This window comes from Danio rerio, chromosome 5 (genome assembly GCF_049306965.1).
Source record: "Danio rerio strain Tuebingen ecotype United States chromosome 5, GRCz12tu, whole genome shotgun sequence".
In the NCBI taxonomy this organism is placed as follows: Eukaryota; Metazoa; Chordata; class Actinopteri; order Cypriniformes; family Danionidae; genus Danio; species Danio rerio.
In genome coordinates this window covers 23,597,767-23,614,284 of record NC_133180.1, presented here as the reverse complement: position 1 = coordinate 23,614,284, position 16,518 = coordinate 23,597,767, and the positions used below count along the sequence as shown (strand labels likewise).

General features: G+C 34.5%; 1 protein-coding gene across 1 annotated transcript in view; it reads left to right on the top strand.

The window, feature by feature from the left end:
* si:ch211-26b3.4 overlaps positions 1-16,518 on the top strand; it is a 77,775-nt gene that overhangs the window by 33,908 nt on the left and 27,349 nt on the right. Inside the window, exons 6-9 of the mRNA XM_021471597.2 lie at positions 3,583-3,702; positions 5,494-5,553; positions 13,850-13,918; positions 15,975-16,121. Of these exons, the coding sequence (XP_021327272.1) occupies positions 3,583-3,702; positions 5,494-5,553; positions 13,850-13,918; positions 15,975-16,121 (396 nt within the window). The remainder of the gene's footprint in view (positions 1-3,582; positions 3,703-5,493; positions 5,554-13,849; positions 13,919-15,974; positions 16,122-16,518) is intronic.

Genomic DNA, 16,518 nt, shown 5'->3' with positions numbered 1-16,518 from the left:
TCTAGTGGTAAATGGCAGACAGACAGACAGACAAATAGCCATGGTCTCCCTTTAAAAAAAAATTTTTTTTTCGGTGAAAATGGTCAGTATTTGTATGGGAGACCACATGGGAAAAACTAGGTTGCTGTTGGAAATGGTATCAGTGAGGCAAGGGGACGCTCAACCTGTGAGTCCTAATACCCCAGTATAGTGAAGGGGACACTGTTCTGTCAGTGAGCTCCAACTTTTGGATGAGATGTTAAACTGAGGTCCTGACTCTTTGTGGTCATTAAAAATCCCCTGGCATTTCTCGTAAAGAGTAGGGGTATAACCCGGGTGTCCTGGCCAAATTTCCTCCATTGGCCCTTACCTATCATGGCCTCCAAATCATTCCCACCCACCGAATTGGCTGTATTACTGTCTCTCCACTCCACCCATATCTGGTGTGTGGTGAGCGCACTGGCGCCTGTGCCTGTATCCTGTGGCTGCCATTGCATCATCCAAGGGGATGCTGCACACTGGTGGTGGTGTGGAGAAAGCCCCTGTTGAGATTGTGAATCGCTTAAGGCAGGCATGTCCAAACTACGGCCCGCGGGCCATCTGCGGCCCGCAATCAGTTTTTTGGCGGCCCGCGAGGCTTTTTATAAATATCAATAGAATCTGGCCCGCTATACAAAAATTAACGTAATTCAAAAAATAACCACCGGGTGTCGCTATTACATGCATTCAATTAAGCAGCAGTTCTTGTTATGATCTATCTATCTGTCTGCCTGTCTGTCTGCCTGTCTGTCTGTCGGTATGTCTGTCTGTCTATCTATCTGTCTATCTATCTATCTATCTATCTATCTATCTATCTATCTATCTATCTATCTATCTATCTATCTATCTATCTATCTATCTATCTATCTATCTATCTATCTATCTATCTATCTATCTATCTATCTATCTATCTATCTATCTATCTACACACAGTTGAAGTCTGAATTATTAGCCCCTTTTTGATTTATTTCTTCTTTTTTAAATATTTCCCAAATGATGTTTAACAGAGCAAGGACATTTTTACAGTATGTCTGATAATATTTTTTCTTTTGGAGAAAGACTTATGTTTTATTTCGGCTAGTATAAAAAGTGGTTTAAATTTTTTAATGAACCATTTTAAGGTCAAAATTATTAGCCCCTTAAGTCTTCAGAACAAACCATTGTTATAAAATAACTTGCCTAATTACCTTAACTTAACAAGTTAACTTGCTTAACCTAGTTAAGCCTTTAAATGTCACTTTAAGCTGTATAGAAGTGTCTTAAAAATATCCAGTCAAATATTATTTACTGTCATCATGGCAAAGATAAAATAAATCAGTTATTAGAAATGAGTTACTAAAACTAATATGTTTTGAAATGTGTGGAAAAAAATCTTCTCTCCGTTAAACAGAAATTGGGGAAAAAATAAACGGGGGCTAATAATTTAGGGGGGCTAACAATTCTGACTTCAACTGTATTTATATATATATATATATATATATATATATATATATATATATATATATATATATATATATATATATATATATATATATATATATATATATATATATATATATGCGTGTCTGTGTGATGTATGTAAAATTTTGCCCGCGACAACGTTTGTTTTTTTGCATCTGGCCCTCGGCCCAAAAAGTTTGGACACCCCTGGCTTAAGGTGATACAATACACATCATACATAAAATGGGCTATATACAGTAAATACACATTACACTATAATCCTCTGAAAACACACACTAGATAGCTAGGCTGAAAGACTGTACACTTTCTGACTGTAAAACGATTTCACAGTTGCAATTCCACAAATACAAGATCTCACAGAAACCCTGTGAACAACCTTGAATTCAGAAAAAAAAACAGATTTTTGCTGAAGAAAAAAAAAACATCTGATTTGTGAAGCGTTCTCTTATTGGGTGTCCAGAGTATCCAACTGCAGCCAACAAATATCAAATATGTTTGACATTTACAATTTGAAATAAAATAATCAAAATGACACCCCACAACTGAGGGGTTTTCAGACAAAATATTGCTGCCACAAGTGTTGAATTGGAGAATACACCTAGATTACTGAGTGCAGCAAAATTAGGCTGTGGCCGGCCTACACTGAAAAAAACAAACATATTTTCTTACTTGGACAATTTGTCCTGTTTCTAATCCAAAACATTTAAAAGATTCTTAAATCAGTATTGCTGGGTTTTCAGAAATAATAAGTCAAAATGAAGTGAGTATTTCCTTAAAACATGCTAAATAATCTGTCACACTTTATTTTGATGGTCTGTTTGTGAATAGATGTTGCATTGCATCTAAATGCCAACTAATTCTTATTAGATTATAAGTAGACTGTTAGGTTGGGCTTAGGGTTAGTGTAAGTTGACATGTACTTGAAAAGTTATTATAGTCAGTTAAATGTCTGTTGAAGGAGCAGTATCAGCAGATATTAAGCAGTCAGTCTACTAATACCATCAAATGGATCATTAAAATAAAGTGTTACCAAATAATCTGTCAGTGTGGTATGCAAAGTAATATTGTTTTTGGTTTAAAATAAGAATATTTTACTATGTCCACTGGAGGATATACTTTAGCTAATTAAAGTTCTCTTCATTTTAAATGATTATTTCTGAACACAAAATAATATGTTTACTTGCTTCTTGGTTAAGGAATTGTTAAATATTTGGACAGGAAACAAGACAAAACAATAAGAAAAACATCAATCTTTTGCTTTTTTGCAGCATAAGACATTAATTTGGACCTTATTTAACCACTTTATGAAAGCATTTTACAAGTGAGGAAAATTGTCTATGCTCACAAAAGGAAATATTCTGTTTATAAGACATTTTATCTTAGCTAATAATAATAATAATAATAATAATAACAACAACAACAACTTTTTAGAGTGGATTGCCTTTAAAACGGTTTTCTTTACATAATTAAACAAACAAAAACAAATATAAAACACACATGACAACCAATTAAACTATTCTAAGACATAAAAGAAAAGTTAACCTAAAAATTAGGTTTTTACATCAGAAGAAGTTGCAATGTGATTTTCAAAGCTGTTAAAACACACAACTCCTGCACATTTCTCTCTCACACACACACTCCCCTTAAAAACATATTTCAAGTAAAACGTGATTGTGGAGTCACATGCATCTACCCTGCTCCGAAGCAAAAATGTGTGTACGCGCATACAGTACAGTATGTGTGTTTAGCCTAAGGTTGGATATCCTGAATAATGCAGATTGTGAGTTTTTCACCCTTCAGGATCACTGCCCGTAGAAGCGAAAGAGAGCGAGGGATGGATGGATTGAGACAAATAGGAAAATAAATATATTTTAAAAATGAAGCAGAAGTAAATCTACTGTACATTTGGGGTGGGATGATTTAAAATAGATTTATTATGCATCATGGGTGTATTTCTCTTTTGATGCTGAATGGTTTGGACTGCTGCAGGGTTGCCGGTGTTCATCCCAGTTCAACTGCTATAATTAGACTGAGAGATTTACTATGGTATGGCAAACACAGACTGACAACACTGTCTGCTTCTGTCTTTATCTGTCTTTGCAGTGTAAGACTCTATCAGGGATCTGTGAGCACATTATATCACTGTCGTCTGATTCGCTGGTGTCACAGTCTGCACACCTCGAGGTTGTGCATCTGACCAACGTTATGCCTAGCGAGGGCCTGGTGAGTAAAGCACTGCGACATCACATACATTATCGACAGAATGGTGAAACAGAAGAGAATGTTTAGGAACTTTTACTCATTGCTGGTTAATATGCACACCAGATAAAGTTATTTATTGGAATTCCTTTTTTTTATTTTAATGTAAGTGGCAGCAAACTATTTATATAGGCACAGGATGTTTAAACAAACTAATAAAGTTGAACATTACTAAATTCAAAGTGTAGCTTAAATTCAGCCCATATAAATTGTTTGCAGCCACTTACAATGAAATATTGTAAATCCAATGAATCCTTTTTTAGTGAAAAGACAACTATCTGAAAATGTGGATTTCTCTGTTTAAGTTGTAAATAATACATATAATGTTAATAAATAATAATAGTTAGTAACCTGGTTAGTTACCTGCTACCTGCAGTTAGTCTGCCAGTTATCTCATACTACCTCCCAGTATATTATTAAAGACACTGTCACTTTATCATAATTACAAGCCTTTTGCACTATATACTGTTTTTCATCTGCAAACTGTGGTTTGCACTCTTTGCCATTTGCCCTTAAGTGCAATTGTATTGTTTACAATTTTTATTTTTACTTATATTTGTAGAATATATTATGTGTAATTGTATTTTTTTAATTTTATTTAAAATGCTACTTTTTGTATTAATATTATCTGTTATGCACCTCGGGTCTGAGAGTAACACAATTTCAATTCTCCGTACGTCCTGTACATGTGAATTGACGATAAAGCTGACTTTGACTTTGAATATAGGGATCTTCAGCATTAGCAGGAAGAATTACCCTCTGAACAATAAGCCTAAATAGGTTACACACAAAATTGCTTTAATAAAAAACTATTAACAAGAATTATATCATGTTTAACAGACAAAACTGATATACATTACCAGTCAAAAGTTTAGGGTCAGTATGATTTTGAAATGTTTTAAAATAAGCTTCTCCTGCTCACCAAGGCTTCATTTATTTAATTAAAAATACAGTGCAAATTGTAAAATTGTGAAATGTTACTGCGCTATAAAATGACTGTTCAAAAGTAGTTCATCATTTAATTTAATCATTTATTCAGTGATTTTAAAGATTCATTACTTCAACCTTTAGCCATGTGATGCATCAGAAATCACTCTAATATTAATTATTAATATTATTATTATTATTAATGGAAACAGTATTAAAAGCAATAATGAAAGGAATAATAATTACATTTGAACCTACAAACAACAAGTAATAAATACATATTTAATAAATAAATATTTATTTTTTTTTACATTTAATAAATGCTGCCTGAATGAACAGAAAAAAAAAATAACATGAAATAAATGACCCCAAACTTTTGACCGTTAGTATATATATTTAAAAAGTTTTAACCATGACATAATAATAATGTGATTTAAATGTTTATACATTAACTTATTGAACAGATTGATTAACAGATTGATTATAGGTATCGATAATAGATACACATTTCAGCAATACTTCATTTTTACATGCCCTTATGCCGTAACAACTTGGCAACTCAAGTATCATCTACAATTCTGGGTTTCCTATAACTGTAAATAAGACTTTTCTCAGCCAATCATGTACTCAGAACTCATCATGATGGTATTTACATCCACTGGAAGGTCAAACTCCTAAAAACCACTAGTGTTTTTGGAGTGACACTATTTATTTGTGTGACCAATAGCAAAATCACGATTTTTGCTATTTTATTTGGTGACAGAAATGACTTGACTTCAGTTTCATATGATGGATACGACAACTCAAAATGATCTCTTTTCCATCTAGGGCATGTACATCAAATCCACATATGATGGTCTTCATGTGATCACTGGAACCACAGAGAATGTGAGTTAAGATCTGCCTTTATCTAATAGTGCGGGTTTTTAAACAGATGAGTGTGGTATATTACTGTATAGTCCACAGAAATCCATTTGTTAAGTCGGGATGTATGGAATACTTTTTCCAGGTCCAAAACGCTACTTATTTGAAATGAGAAAATATTTGTTTATGCCCACTTTTTAGTCATATCACACACTAAAGTGGATTTCTTACAGAATCATGGTGTACAAAGCAGTCTCTGGGCTGCCGCTGTTTATATTTTAACAATTTATACAAAACTAATCACTTTCTGGCCATCTGATATGAGGCATGGACAAATGTAGCGATAATGATTTGAAAAAGTAATAAAATGCTTTGTAAACATTTATTAGTACCATTTGTTGAGTCTCCCCATACAGTTTGATAGAGTGCTCTGACCTGGAAGCTGCTTAACAAGTGAATACTGTAATTGTTTTAGGAAAGTGTGAACTGATGTTGTACAATTGTCGCACAGATGCACACTTTTCAAACATGAAATAAAATCACATCCTGAAAGTTTTATGGCTGTAAAACCTATTAAGCCTATTAGAAAGAAGTTTAAATGCAACAGAAATGGTTCCAAACAGAGCAACATACAATGCTCATTCTTTATTCAATGAATTTCCTTTTTTTTTTTTTTTTTAAGCAAAAAATGATTGTTTTACACTTTTTAAAAAAGTCATTGCTTTTAGTTGAGCAGTTTGGAGAATCAATTATGATAGGGATATAATTTTAAAAGTTGTAAGCAATTCTGTATATTTCTATAATCAAACAATATTCTCATATTATTATTTACACATTTTAGAAAAAGCTGTGTAAATGCTCTTTTATCAGTTTGTACTTTTTGCAGATTTTGTTGATGTTTTGATTTCAGCTGAACTGCTCTATGGTGTGGTATTATTATTATGAAGTGTGTTGATCGAATGTAAAAACGTATTCGAATTCTACTGATATAGGTGTTCTGAAAAATGACCCTTGCTGCAGCGACAACTACATAAATAACTGGCATCATATTTGTGTCCCACATTTTGTATGCTCATTTTGAATAATTGCAGCTACTATAGACAGAAGCTGTATAAAAGTGTGCTTTGTTTGTACATTTCTACTAATGCTATGCAGGAGTGCCATCCTGGGACTCTTCGACCCAGTTACTTTGCTTTAAAGAGGTGGTCCAGAGTGTATTTTAAGGCTTGATTGTGTTTATAAGATGCAAAGCAATGTGTGCTCATGCTTCATTTGTAAAAAATCACGTTATTTATTCATATATCTTGCTTTGATTATAAACAGCTACTCAGCTAACATGAACACGACTGTCATATTTCCTACTTCCTCCAAAAAGCTTGCTTAAGAGGCTCTGATTGGTCAGCTAACATAATGTGCTGTGATTCGCGGATCGGCTCCATGTCACCAGGAAAAGTGTAATGCCCCTATAAGCACACTCTTTTGCACTGTGTAAATACTGTCAGTCAGAGTAGCCGTTAGCCGTATTAGTTTGAGCCTTATGATTTATTACTTGAGATGTAGAACGCAGGGAAAGCAGTGCCATACAGACACTGCAGCGCTGGTAAAGAATGTGGGTGTTTACAGCAGTCTGACGGATAAATATGAATTTGTAGCTAAATTGTTTACGGTGCCAAACAGCATTTCCCCTTGTTTACATCCTTGCTACAACATACTGTTAACACTAGAAACTGTGCATGTAATAGATCAATCTGACCAAATAAAAATACAGGTTGTGGCTCACAATCCAAAGCTTCTTCTATTATGGGTGAAGCTGCTCCTCCTTTGAGGAGTTATTAGCCAAATCCAGCACTGAACTGAGAGATTCTGGAAGTTGTCCTTTGTCAAATGCTAGCTATATATATATATATATATATATATATATATATATATATATATATATATATATATATATATATATATATATATATATATATATATTTATAAATCTCTTTAGCATAATTAATATTAAATTGTAAGCACTTCTCTCTTTGTGTTGTGTCCTTTGGAAGCCCAAAAACAGAAACAGAACAAGCTCTGTGGCGTTTGGACGCCATTTTAGATTTCTCTGCTATACTTCGTTCGCTGTAGGCTTTGCTAAGCTAAATCTGTAAAAGCCAATGTCTCCCTTTGCATTGAACTTTGAGCATATTACATTTAGAGGTGTTGTCTATGTTCACACATCTATATTACACATAAGCTAAAGTTTAAAATATGATATTGTAGTGGACCATTCCTTTAAAACATGATGCGGGACAAAGATGGTGGTGGTCACTAGAATGTAATATCAAACAGATGAAAACAGAAGCATTCATTGTTGCCATAAAATATTTTTGGACAGAACACAGATTGATGCTATTGTTCTGGTGAATGCACTTCCATGATGTGCGCGAGCATAACTGCTAATGGTAAAAACCATAAGAGAAATGACCACAGATGATAGTGTTTACACTGTACTAAAAATATAGAGATGTACTAAAAACAAACATGGGAGAAATCAACAGATTAGTTGTAGAATCAAAATAATTGACACACACAAAAACTGGTTAGCTGGAGAATAAATCAAGCAATTATGGATTATTTTCAACTAAGGATGCTTATTTCAGTTAGTTTTACCAATCGACAGACGCCGCTTGTTAACCGAACATTAACGGTTAACTGGTCAGATTAATGTTTAATTATTTTTTTAATAAAAAAAAACTATTGACGTGTCTATTTTGTGCCTGCCACATTCAACATTGTATTTTAAAATACTAATTTATTTTAACATTGAAAAACAGCATTCAGAACAACAGCACATCTACAAGCACCTGCAGTGTTTCCAACAAAAACAAATAAACTAAATAAAAAAAAAAAAAAATAGGCCTGCTCTAGATATTTTAAACTTAAAATGACAAATTTAGATTACAAAATAAAAACACTGACTAAATTATTTTTAAAGAGCCCCTATTATGCATTTTAAAAAGGTCATATTTTAGTTTCTGGGGTCTCCAACAAAGGGCTGATCTGCATGCAAGGTCAAAAAACACTTTCACTTTTTCACTTTGTCTTATAATATGCATTTATTTTTACCTGATTATCCCAACAATTCCCATATGATTTGTTCAGCAATTCATTTGTTCTCAAACCCCTCCTTAGTGTGAGGCTAGACTGCGCTGATTACTCTGATGACCCAGTCGTGATTGGTCGACTGCGTTCAGCATTAAACAGAAATGGACGCACACCACAGCTTATAAACAAGTTTAAAGTAGTCAAAATGCAGTGTATCTGTGAGCCCAATGCAGGAGTGCAATAAAAACAATGTAGTCTAACACCAGTATTAAAGCAGAAACAAAGTCAAATAGTAAGTAAAAAGTACACAAGTAAAAACAGCGACACACATATAGCATTAATTCCCACAGTGGCAAAAGCGGAACTATTTCGAAACTCAAATCTATCTCTCCGCGGGAAATATGCATTTAATCTACGATAGTCCCACCTCTGCCTTGAAAAAGACATGACTAACGTACAGTAACATGCTTTTTCCGCTCAGATAGTTTGATAGGGTGCGCGCGACTTGTTTGAGGAGCGATGAGGGATCCGAGGTGAGAAGGGTGCGCAACTTATTTGAGGACTGGGAGGGAGACGCAGGATTTCCGGGAGATTATCACTTGTTTGCGGGCATTATGAGTCCCGCAAAAGCGTAGAGACTCCTGGAACTTCCGGCAGACTTAGGATGTCTGAATATCACATTTAACAACTATAGTGAGATGCGATTCAGCGGTACATCCTTGATAAACTGTTCGGCGTGCACTGCTCTCTGGAACTCAGAGGAGCGCATGACAGTGTGTGGCTGTGTGTGTGTGGTTACATGATGTGCGTTTTCAGCGGACGGAGGGTTGTTCAGAAATGCTAGGTAAAGCACGGTGTGGATCATTTTCATTCTAAAATGCCATTTTAATAGTAACACGTATTAGTGTAAACGTGGCCTAAGTGTGTATTTTTCGTGAGCAGGTTTGCGACAGGGGCGGGGCAGAGGATCGGCGATGCCGGCTCAGCATCGTGTTGTCTATTGTATTGGCCATCGGCGATGGACGATGGCATTGTCTATCGACCCAATCCATATATATATATATATATATATATATATATATATATATATATATATATATATATATATATATATATATATTCAAGAGTTCACACTTAGCTGATGATTGATGATAAAGCTTGTTTAGCATGCTGTCCTAGGAGAGAGCCCTGAGCTTATGAGATCCGGAAGCCTTGGGCTCTCTCCCATTTGTAGGCGAGAGGGGAGTTTGAGCTCAGGTAGATCTCAGTGAACTCCTCCGACCTATTTCTGGCTAATGACAGATTTAGGATGGCTAAGGAGTGATGCACGCATGCTATGAGCTTGGCTATGGTATCAACGTGGTATGTTCAATTTACTTAGGTTGCGTGTTTTTTGGACTGTGGGAAGAAACTGGAGAACCCAAGGAAAACCCACACGAGCACAGGGAGAACGAGCCAACTCCACACAGAAATGTCAACTGGTTTATAGGGACTTTAACCAGAGACATTCTTGCTTAGAGGCAACGTTGCTAATCACTGGGCCGCCGTGTCGCACATCTGCAAAGGAGGGGGAGTAGGGGTGGATTCTTCAAGACGAAGATATTGAGATAAGAAAACTTTGGTTATTTATTGTGAGTTAGGAATTATCTGATTGGTGAATCAATTGTAAGCTGATCAATGATAAGCACGTGATCTTCTCGGAATTAGTTTATTAATAAACTTCACACAATATTTTTTAATCATTTAACTGATACCATTATTCTGTTAAAAAAGTACCCTTTCGGTTAATTGCTTATTATGAGCATCCCTATTTTGAATCTTATTCTAATTCAGTGAAGCAGAAGTCAGCGAAATATTAAAAATATAATAGTTGCAACAGCAATCTAACCACCATTGCTTGTTTCTAATTAGGTTTTTATATTATGTTTGTGTTTGACATTTACAGTTGATGTATTGCACATAAGCATACAGAAGAGTGATGTTATAAATAACTTTATATCCAGACTGTTTTGTTTCTCCAATCATCGTTTTATAATGTAAATCACCCTCTGAGCTTCTCGACAGCTAGATTAAAGGACTGTAAGTGTTTATGTCAATTGTAGGATGATCAGTGGTGGTGCTGTGTGATGAGGCTCTGCTTTTCTTCAGATTGTCAGAGCTCATTTCAGGCAGTGCTGCTCTATAAAGCACATGCTGTGCTGCGGCTCTTCAGTGGGGACAGCAGAACCAGGTCATCCACGCACAGCAGCAGCTACTTGATTTCACATGGCTTGCAATGGTGGATTGTTCTAGGGCTGTTGTTAAATCATTTATATAGATGTTCAATTAGGTTGGACTCAAGCAACGTGCCATTTTTAGATGCTGGAAGAACAGAAGCCATTGATTTTCAACTCCTAAAGGGATAGTTCTTTAAAATTCTGTTGTCGTTACTCACTCTCAACTTTATTCAAACACTTTTTGAGTTTATCGTTTTGTTAAAGATAAAATAACATTACATCAATATTTAGCAGACACTCAAAGGCATTCAGCGATTCAACAAGAAGACGCAATACACACAAGAAGAGCTAATTATACAAAGCAACTGTTTGTGCATACAGCATTAGGTGGAAGGGAGGACTGCTTTTTATTTTATTTTTTGAGAGAGAAGAGTGTTTCTACGGGTGGTTTGTCAAGTCCACTCACCTGAGTGAAGCACACTTTAAAAATGCAGTGTTTTTTTTAATTTGGAGTGATTGTAAGAATGTATCTGGTGCAAATGTGCAAAACTGATGCAAGTGTCGTTTGAATTATCAGAGGAATTGAGCGTGAAAGAGCAAAAGAACGAGTTTTACAGGTGGTTTGTCAAGCCCACTCACCTATGTGAGAAACTCAAAATTAGTGAGAATTTTGTAGAATATTTTGAATAATTTTGGAAACCTTTATAGCCATTGAGTTATAAAGTATGAATGGGAACGTTTGCTCAAAGTGCAATGCAGCTTGGGAATTTGAGACATGGGAACCTGGATCCCTTTAATTTCTATAGGTTTATTGTATCATTATGCTTGGATTTCTAATACACAATAACCGCTCAAATCACAAATAAAGAAGGAAATCTTATATTAAAATGTTTTCTTGCAGCAACTCATTCAGTGTTGCCAGATATAGCTTATTTTTTCCAGGCCAAAAGCTGCCCAAAACCCAAAACACACACACACACAAAAAAAAAAAAAAAAAAAAAAAAAAAAACCATCAAAATATTTTATTAATATTTTATTTAATTTTTATTTATTTAAATAAAAATTAACCTGGTTACTTTAGCAGTCATAGTTTTTAACCATACAGAACCAACACTAGCAGTCACAGAATCGCACCATAACCAGGTCTCATCGAAACACTGCCCCCCTCTCACCCACAGACTGCGCTTAATGTAAGAGTATGTTTTATTTTTGAAATGGGGTAGAAATGAGTCCTATTTGGCGTTTTAAATTCTTTTAAACATAATTAGGTGCTGCTCGTCAATCAGACAATGCTTCTATGTTTGTTCTTGCTGTCAATTGTGGAAAAACATGATTGATAAAAGTGTCATGATAATCCGCTGTGAGTTTAACTGCAGGTGATGCGCATGCACGTGAAGAGGAGTAAGATTTTGAAACAACTTTCCTTCATCTCCTCTTGTGAGTGGGCCCATGCAGTTTGCTCTATGCACTGGTCATTACTAACTGAATGGAGTAGGAGCACACATTTATGTCTAGTTAAATAAATTGCATATAAAAGTTATGTTTCAAAACCTACCAAATTTTGTCAACCCGCCTGTCATTTTTTACCCACACAATCAAATTCAAAACTGCCCAAGTGGGCGGGAAACCACCAAATCTGGCAACACTGAACTAATTAATACCCTTATGTACTTTACTTACAGATAAGCTGGTTCATTTATTTGATCTGCTTCCTTTGCTGCTTGTTCAAACTACTTGGACTGAATTAACACAATTCTTGAGTTTTTTGGGGGGTAAACTTAATTGTTTTAGATTCAATTCACTTATATTTGTAAAAATGAATAAGTTTACTTAATTTCTTCATGTTGACCCAACACAAATTTTGGAATCTCAGACTGAATATTTTCAGCTCCTCAGATACAAATAGCATTTTTTTTTTAATCTAAAGATATTTACAAAGTATTTTTTTACACATTGTTAGTAAGACGGTTTTTCAAAAAGTATAATAATAATAATAATAATAATAATAATAATAATAATAATAATAATAATAATAATAATAATATCAACAACTACAATAATAATAAAAATAATCTTCTTTTTCTGTGGTGATTTGCATTGATTTATGCTATTTGCCATAATGTAGATTCCATTGAGCAAGTTTTGATTTATGAGTGAACTGTCAACCACTGTTGAGACCACCTTGAGAAAGGTATTTTTCTAAAGGGTTGTAAGGTCACTATTAAAGAATCATCCAAATAACTGAATTTTAAAAGCAAACATAAAATAAATGTTTAAGCGGTTCATGTCTGAGTGTATACACTGCAAAAATAGCTTTTTTTAACCTAGATTTTATTTCTTGTTTCTCGTCAAAATTTCTAAATCAAGAATTAAAGCAAGAAGCATTTTCTAGACAAGCAAAACAGATTGTCTTGTTTTCAGAAATACTGTCAAAATTAAGTGATTTCTTTAACCTTACAACAAGGTAAAATAATCTGCCAATGGGGTAAGCAAAATAATCTTTTGTCAAAAGAAAAAACAACATTATTTTGCTTAACCAATTGGCAGATTATTTTGCGTGCTTTAAGGAAAACTCGACTTTACTATATCAATTTGACATATTATTTCTTAAAACAAGACAATATATTTTGCTTCTCTATAAATACTTCTTGATTTAAGAATTTTTAGATATTTGGACTAAAAACAAGACAAAAAAATCTAATCTAAGTAAGAAAGGTATTTTTGCAGTGTAGCGAGTGGAAAGTGCAGAGCTGGGTTTTGCTAAAGCATTGTAAGCCTAAGCAGATTGTAGAACCCACCAGTGCTCTATATGATCTACTTAGGCTTAGGATGCTTTTGAGAAGCATATAACCCAGATGTGTGAGATTTGGATGAGAAAAGACTTTCAAATGTTCTCACCATTAAGGTCAACATCCATGTTTAATACTAAAATACAATGCAGAAATGGCTAATTGCTGGCGTCAGGTTTATCGCTATAATAAGCAGAGGTTACACATTTGTCTCTCTCTCTCATCTAGTCTCCTGCAGATCAGTGTAAGAAGATCCATGCTGGGGACGAGGTCATTCAGGTCAATCACCAAACAGTGGTGAGTATTATTGCTTGGGGCAGGTGAACATCTGTGGGAATTATTGTGCATGAATGATTGTGCAGGTATGACTGATTGATAACTGATGGCCGCGGAAGGAGATTTCAAAAAGCCTGTTAGTAAATGTATACAAATGATCTATTTATTAAGTCAAGAAATGTTATTTTTTGTAAAATAAATTATTTCTATATTATAGGATCTAAACATATTTAGGATACATCACATTTTTATTTGCAATGTAACATGGTTTTGATAATCATTTAAAAGAAATGCACATTTTCAAAACACCAAATGTAAGACACCAGTACTTATATAAAATACTGTATAAATATAAAATTATAAATATTATAAGTATAAGTACTATATAAATACTGTACATATAAAAGTTTCTATTATGATATCCAAAGAAAGTATGGTAATAATGTTTTACAAAGAAGGTATAGTAAATGTAAGTGAACTGTTCATAATATTCAAAGGTTTTGAATATGACATTAGTTGTTGTTTTTGTATGGGATCACAAGTTGTGTTCAAGGAAGCTCACACTAAACAATGACGTTTAATGATGTTTTAAAATGTAACTTTTTCACAAAATTCAGTTCCTTTTTAATTTTAACTTTTACAATTTTTGTTTGTTTAAATATTTAAGCCAAAAATAGACCAAAAATCAAACATGATAACTATATACAGTACTGTGTTAAAGTCATAGACCATCACCAGCTAGCTATAAACACACATGCACTCACCTATAAAAAAAGAAAATACACTGTAACAAATATTGGTAAACAAACACTATTCCATATTTGACGATTCATGTTTTTGCCACATATTTATGCATTTGAATTGCATTATGGGACCTTGATCTTTCCTCCAAAACCTTTTGATGTTGAAGAGAGACTCTTGTTGACATTTTTAATAGTTTAAAGTGAAATATGTGGTAACAAACTGCCAATACTTTTTCTGTTGTTTTAAAGACTTAACTCTGTCTATATTCATATGTATGTATGATTTAATTTTATTTTAAGGCTGTGTGTATGTGATTTTGCTTTTTTATTTGTGTTTATTATTATTGACTTGAAGCTGTAATTTAGCACTTGTTGTAATGTAATGGTTTGTAATTTTCATTGTCTTTGTATTATTATTATTTAGGTAGAGGCTGTAAATAAACTGAACAAAATTGGCTTTTTTTGCCTCTTCATGAACATTGTGCCTTATTTTTGTCTGTTTTATGCTAATACTTTTGTACTCTCGTGCAAATAAATAAAGTAAACGTTGAGTACATTATTTCTTAAACAGTCAGCAGCTAGCTCTCTGCAACTCTTGCATGGTTGCCCACAGAAGCTTAGCAGGGCTGTGCCCGGACAGTACCTGGATGGGAGACCACATGGGAATACAAGGTTGCTGTCCGAAGTGGTGTTAGTGAGACCAGCAGAGAGCATTCAACCTGCAGTTTGCGTGGGTCCTAACGCCTTAGTATATTGATGGGGACTTTATACTGCTCAGCTGTCTTTCATATGAGACAAGACTGTAAACCTCTCATTAAAATTCCTCGAATAAAGAGTAGGCGTTTAACCCAAATTTGCCCACTGGCCTCTGTCCAGCATGACCATTAGCCCATATATGGTCCATCACCATATCATAATTGGCTTCATCACTCTGTCCACCAATCAGCTTGTGTGCGGTCTGGCGCAATATGGCTGCCGTCATGTCATGCAGGTGGATGCTGCACACCGATGGTGGTGGATGAGGAGATTCCCCCAAAGTTTGTAAAGCACTTTGAGTGTCCACATAAACTTAAGCAATTATTATTATAAATATTTGGTCTCAAACTATTAAAATGCCAATAAAAGACATTTAAAGTAATAAAAAAATTAATTAAAGAATTATTCAAATGAATTAATAATAATTTAAAGGAAATAAAAAAAAAAAGTTCCTCAAATAAATATTAAAATTACAAATTTGAGAAAATCCTTATAATTTAGGTTTAAAACATAGCCAAACCTGTTTTATAATATTATTTAAAATAATTCATTTTTTCATTTATGTATTTATCTTGTAGGTGGGCTGGCAGTTGAAGAATCTGGTCAACTGTCTCCGTGAGGACCCGAGTGGTGTGATCCTCACACTGAAGAAGAGGCCTCAGAACACACTGGGCTCCACTCCTGCACTGCTCAAGAACGCCCGCTGGAAACCACTCGCCCTGCAGGTGTGTATGAGTGTGTGAGGATAGTTCAATGTTTTTGTTCAAGTGGATCCATTTAACATGTAGTGTGCGTGATTGTGTACTGGTGTAAATTACTAAATAGTCCCCACAAATATAATAACACAATAGCAGTAATTTTTCAATCTTGTAGGGGCATTGTTTTGGTCCCCATGAGGAAAACAGCTCATAAATCATACAGCATGATGCTATAACAATGCAGAATGTTTTCTGTGAGGGTTGGGTTTAGAGGTAGGAAGGGTACAGTACAAAAACTATTCTGTCTATGGGAAGTCCCCACGAAGATAGAGTGTAGTGAGGGTGTGTGTGCGTTTGAGAGTGTCTCCAAGCAGTGAATGGGTCTCATACGGCTTGTTGCCATGGCAGCCGGAGTTCTGAGGTT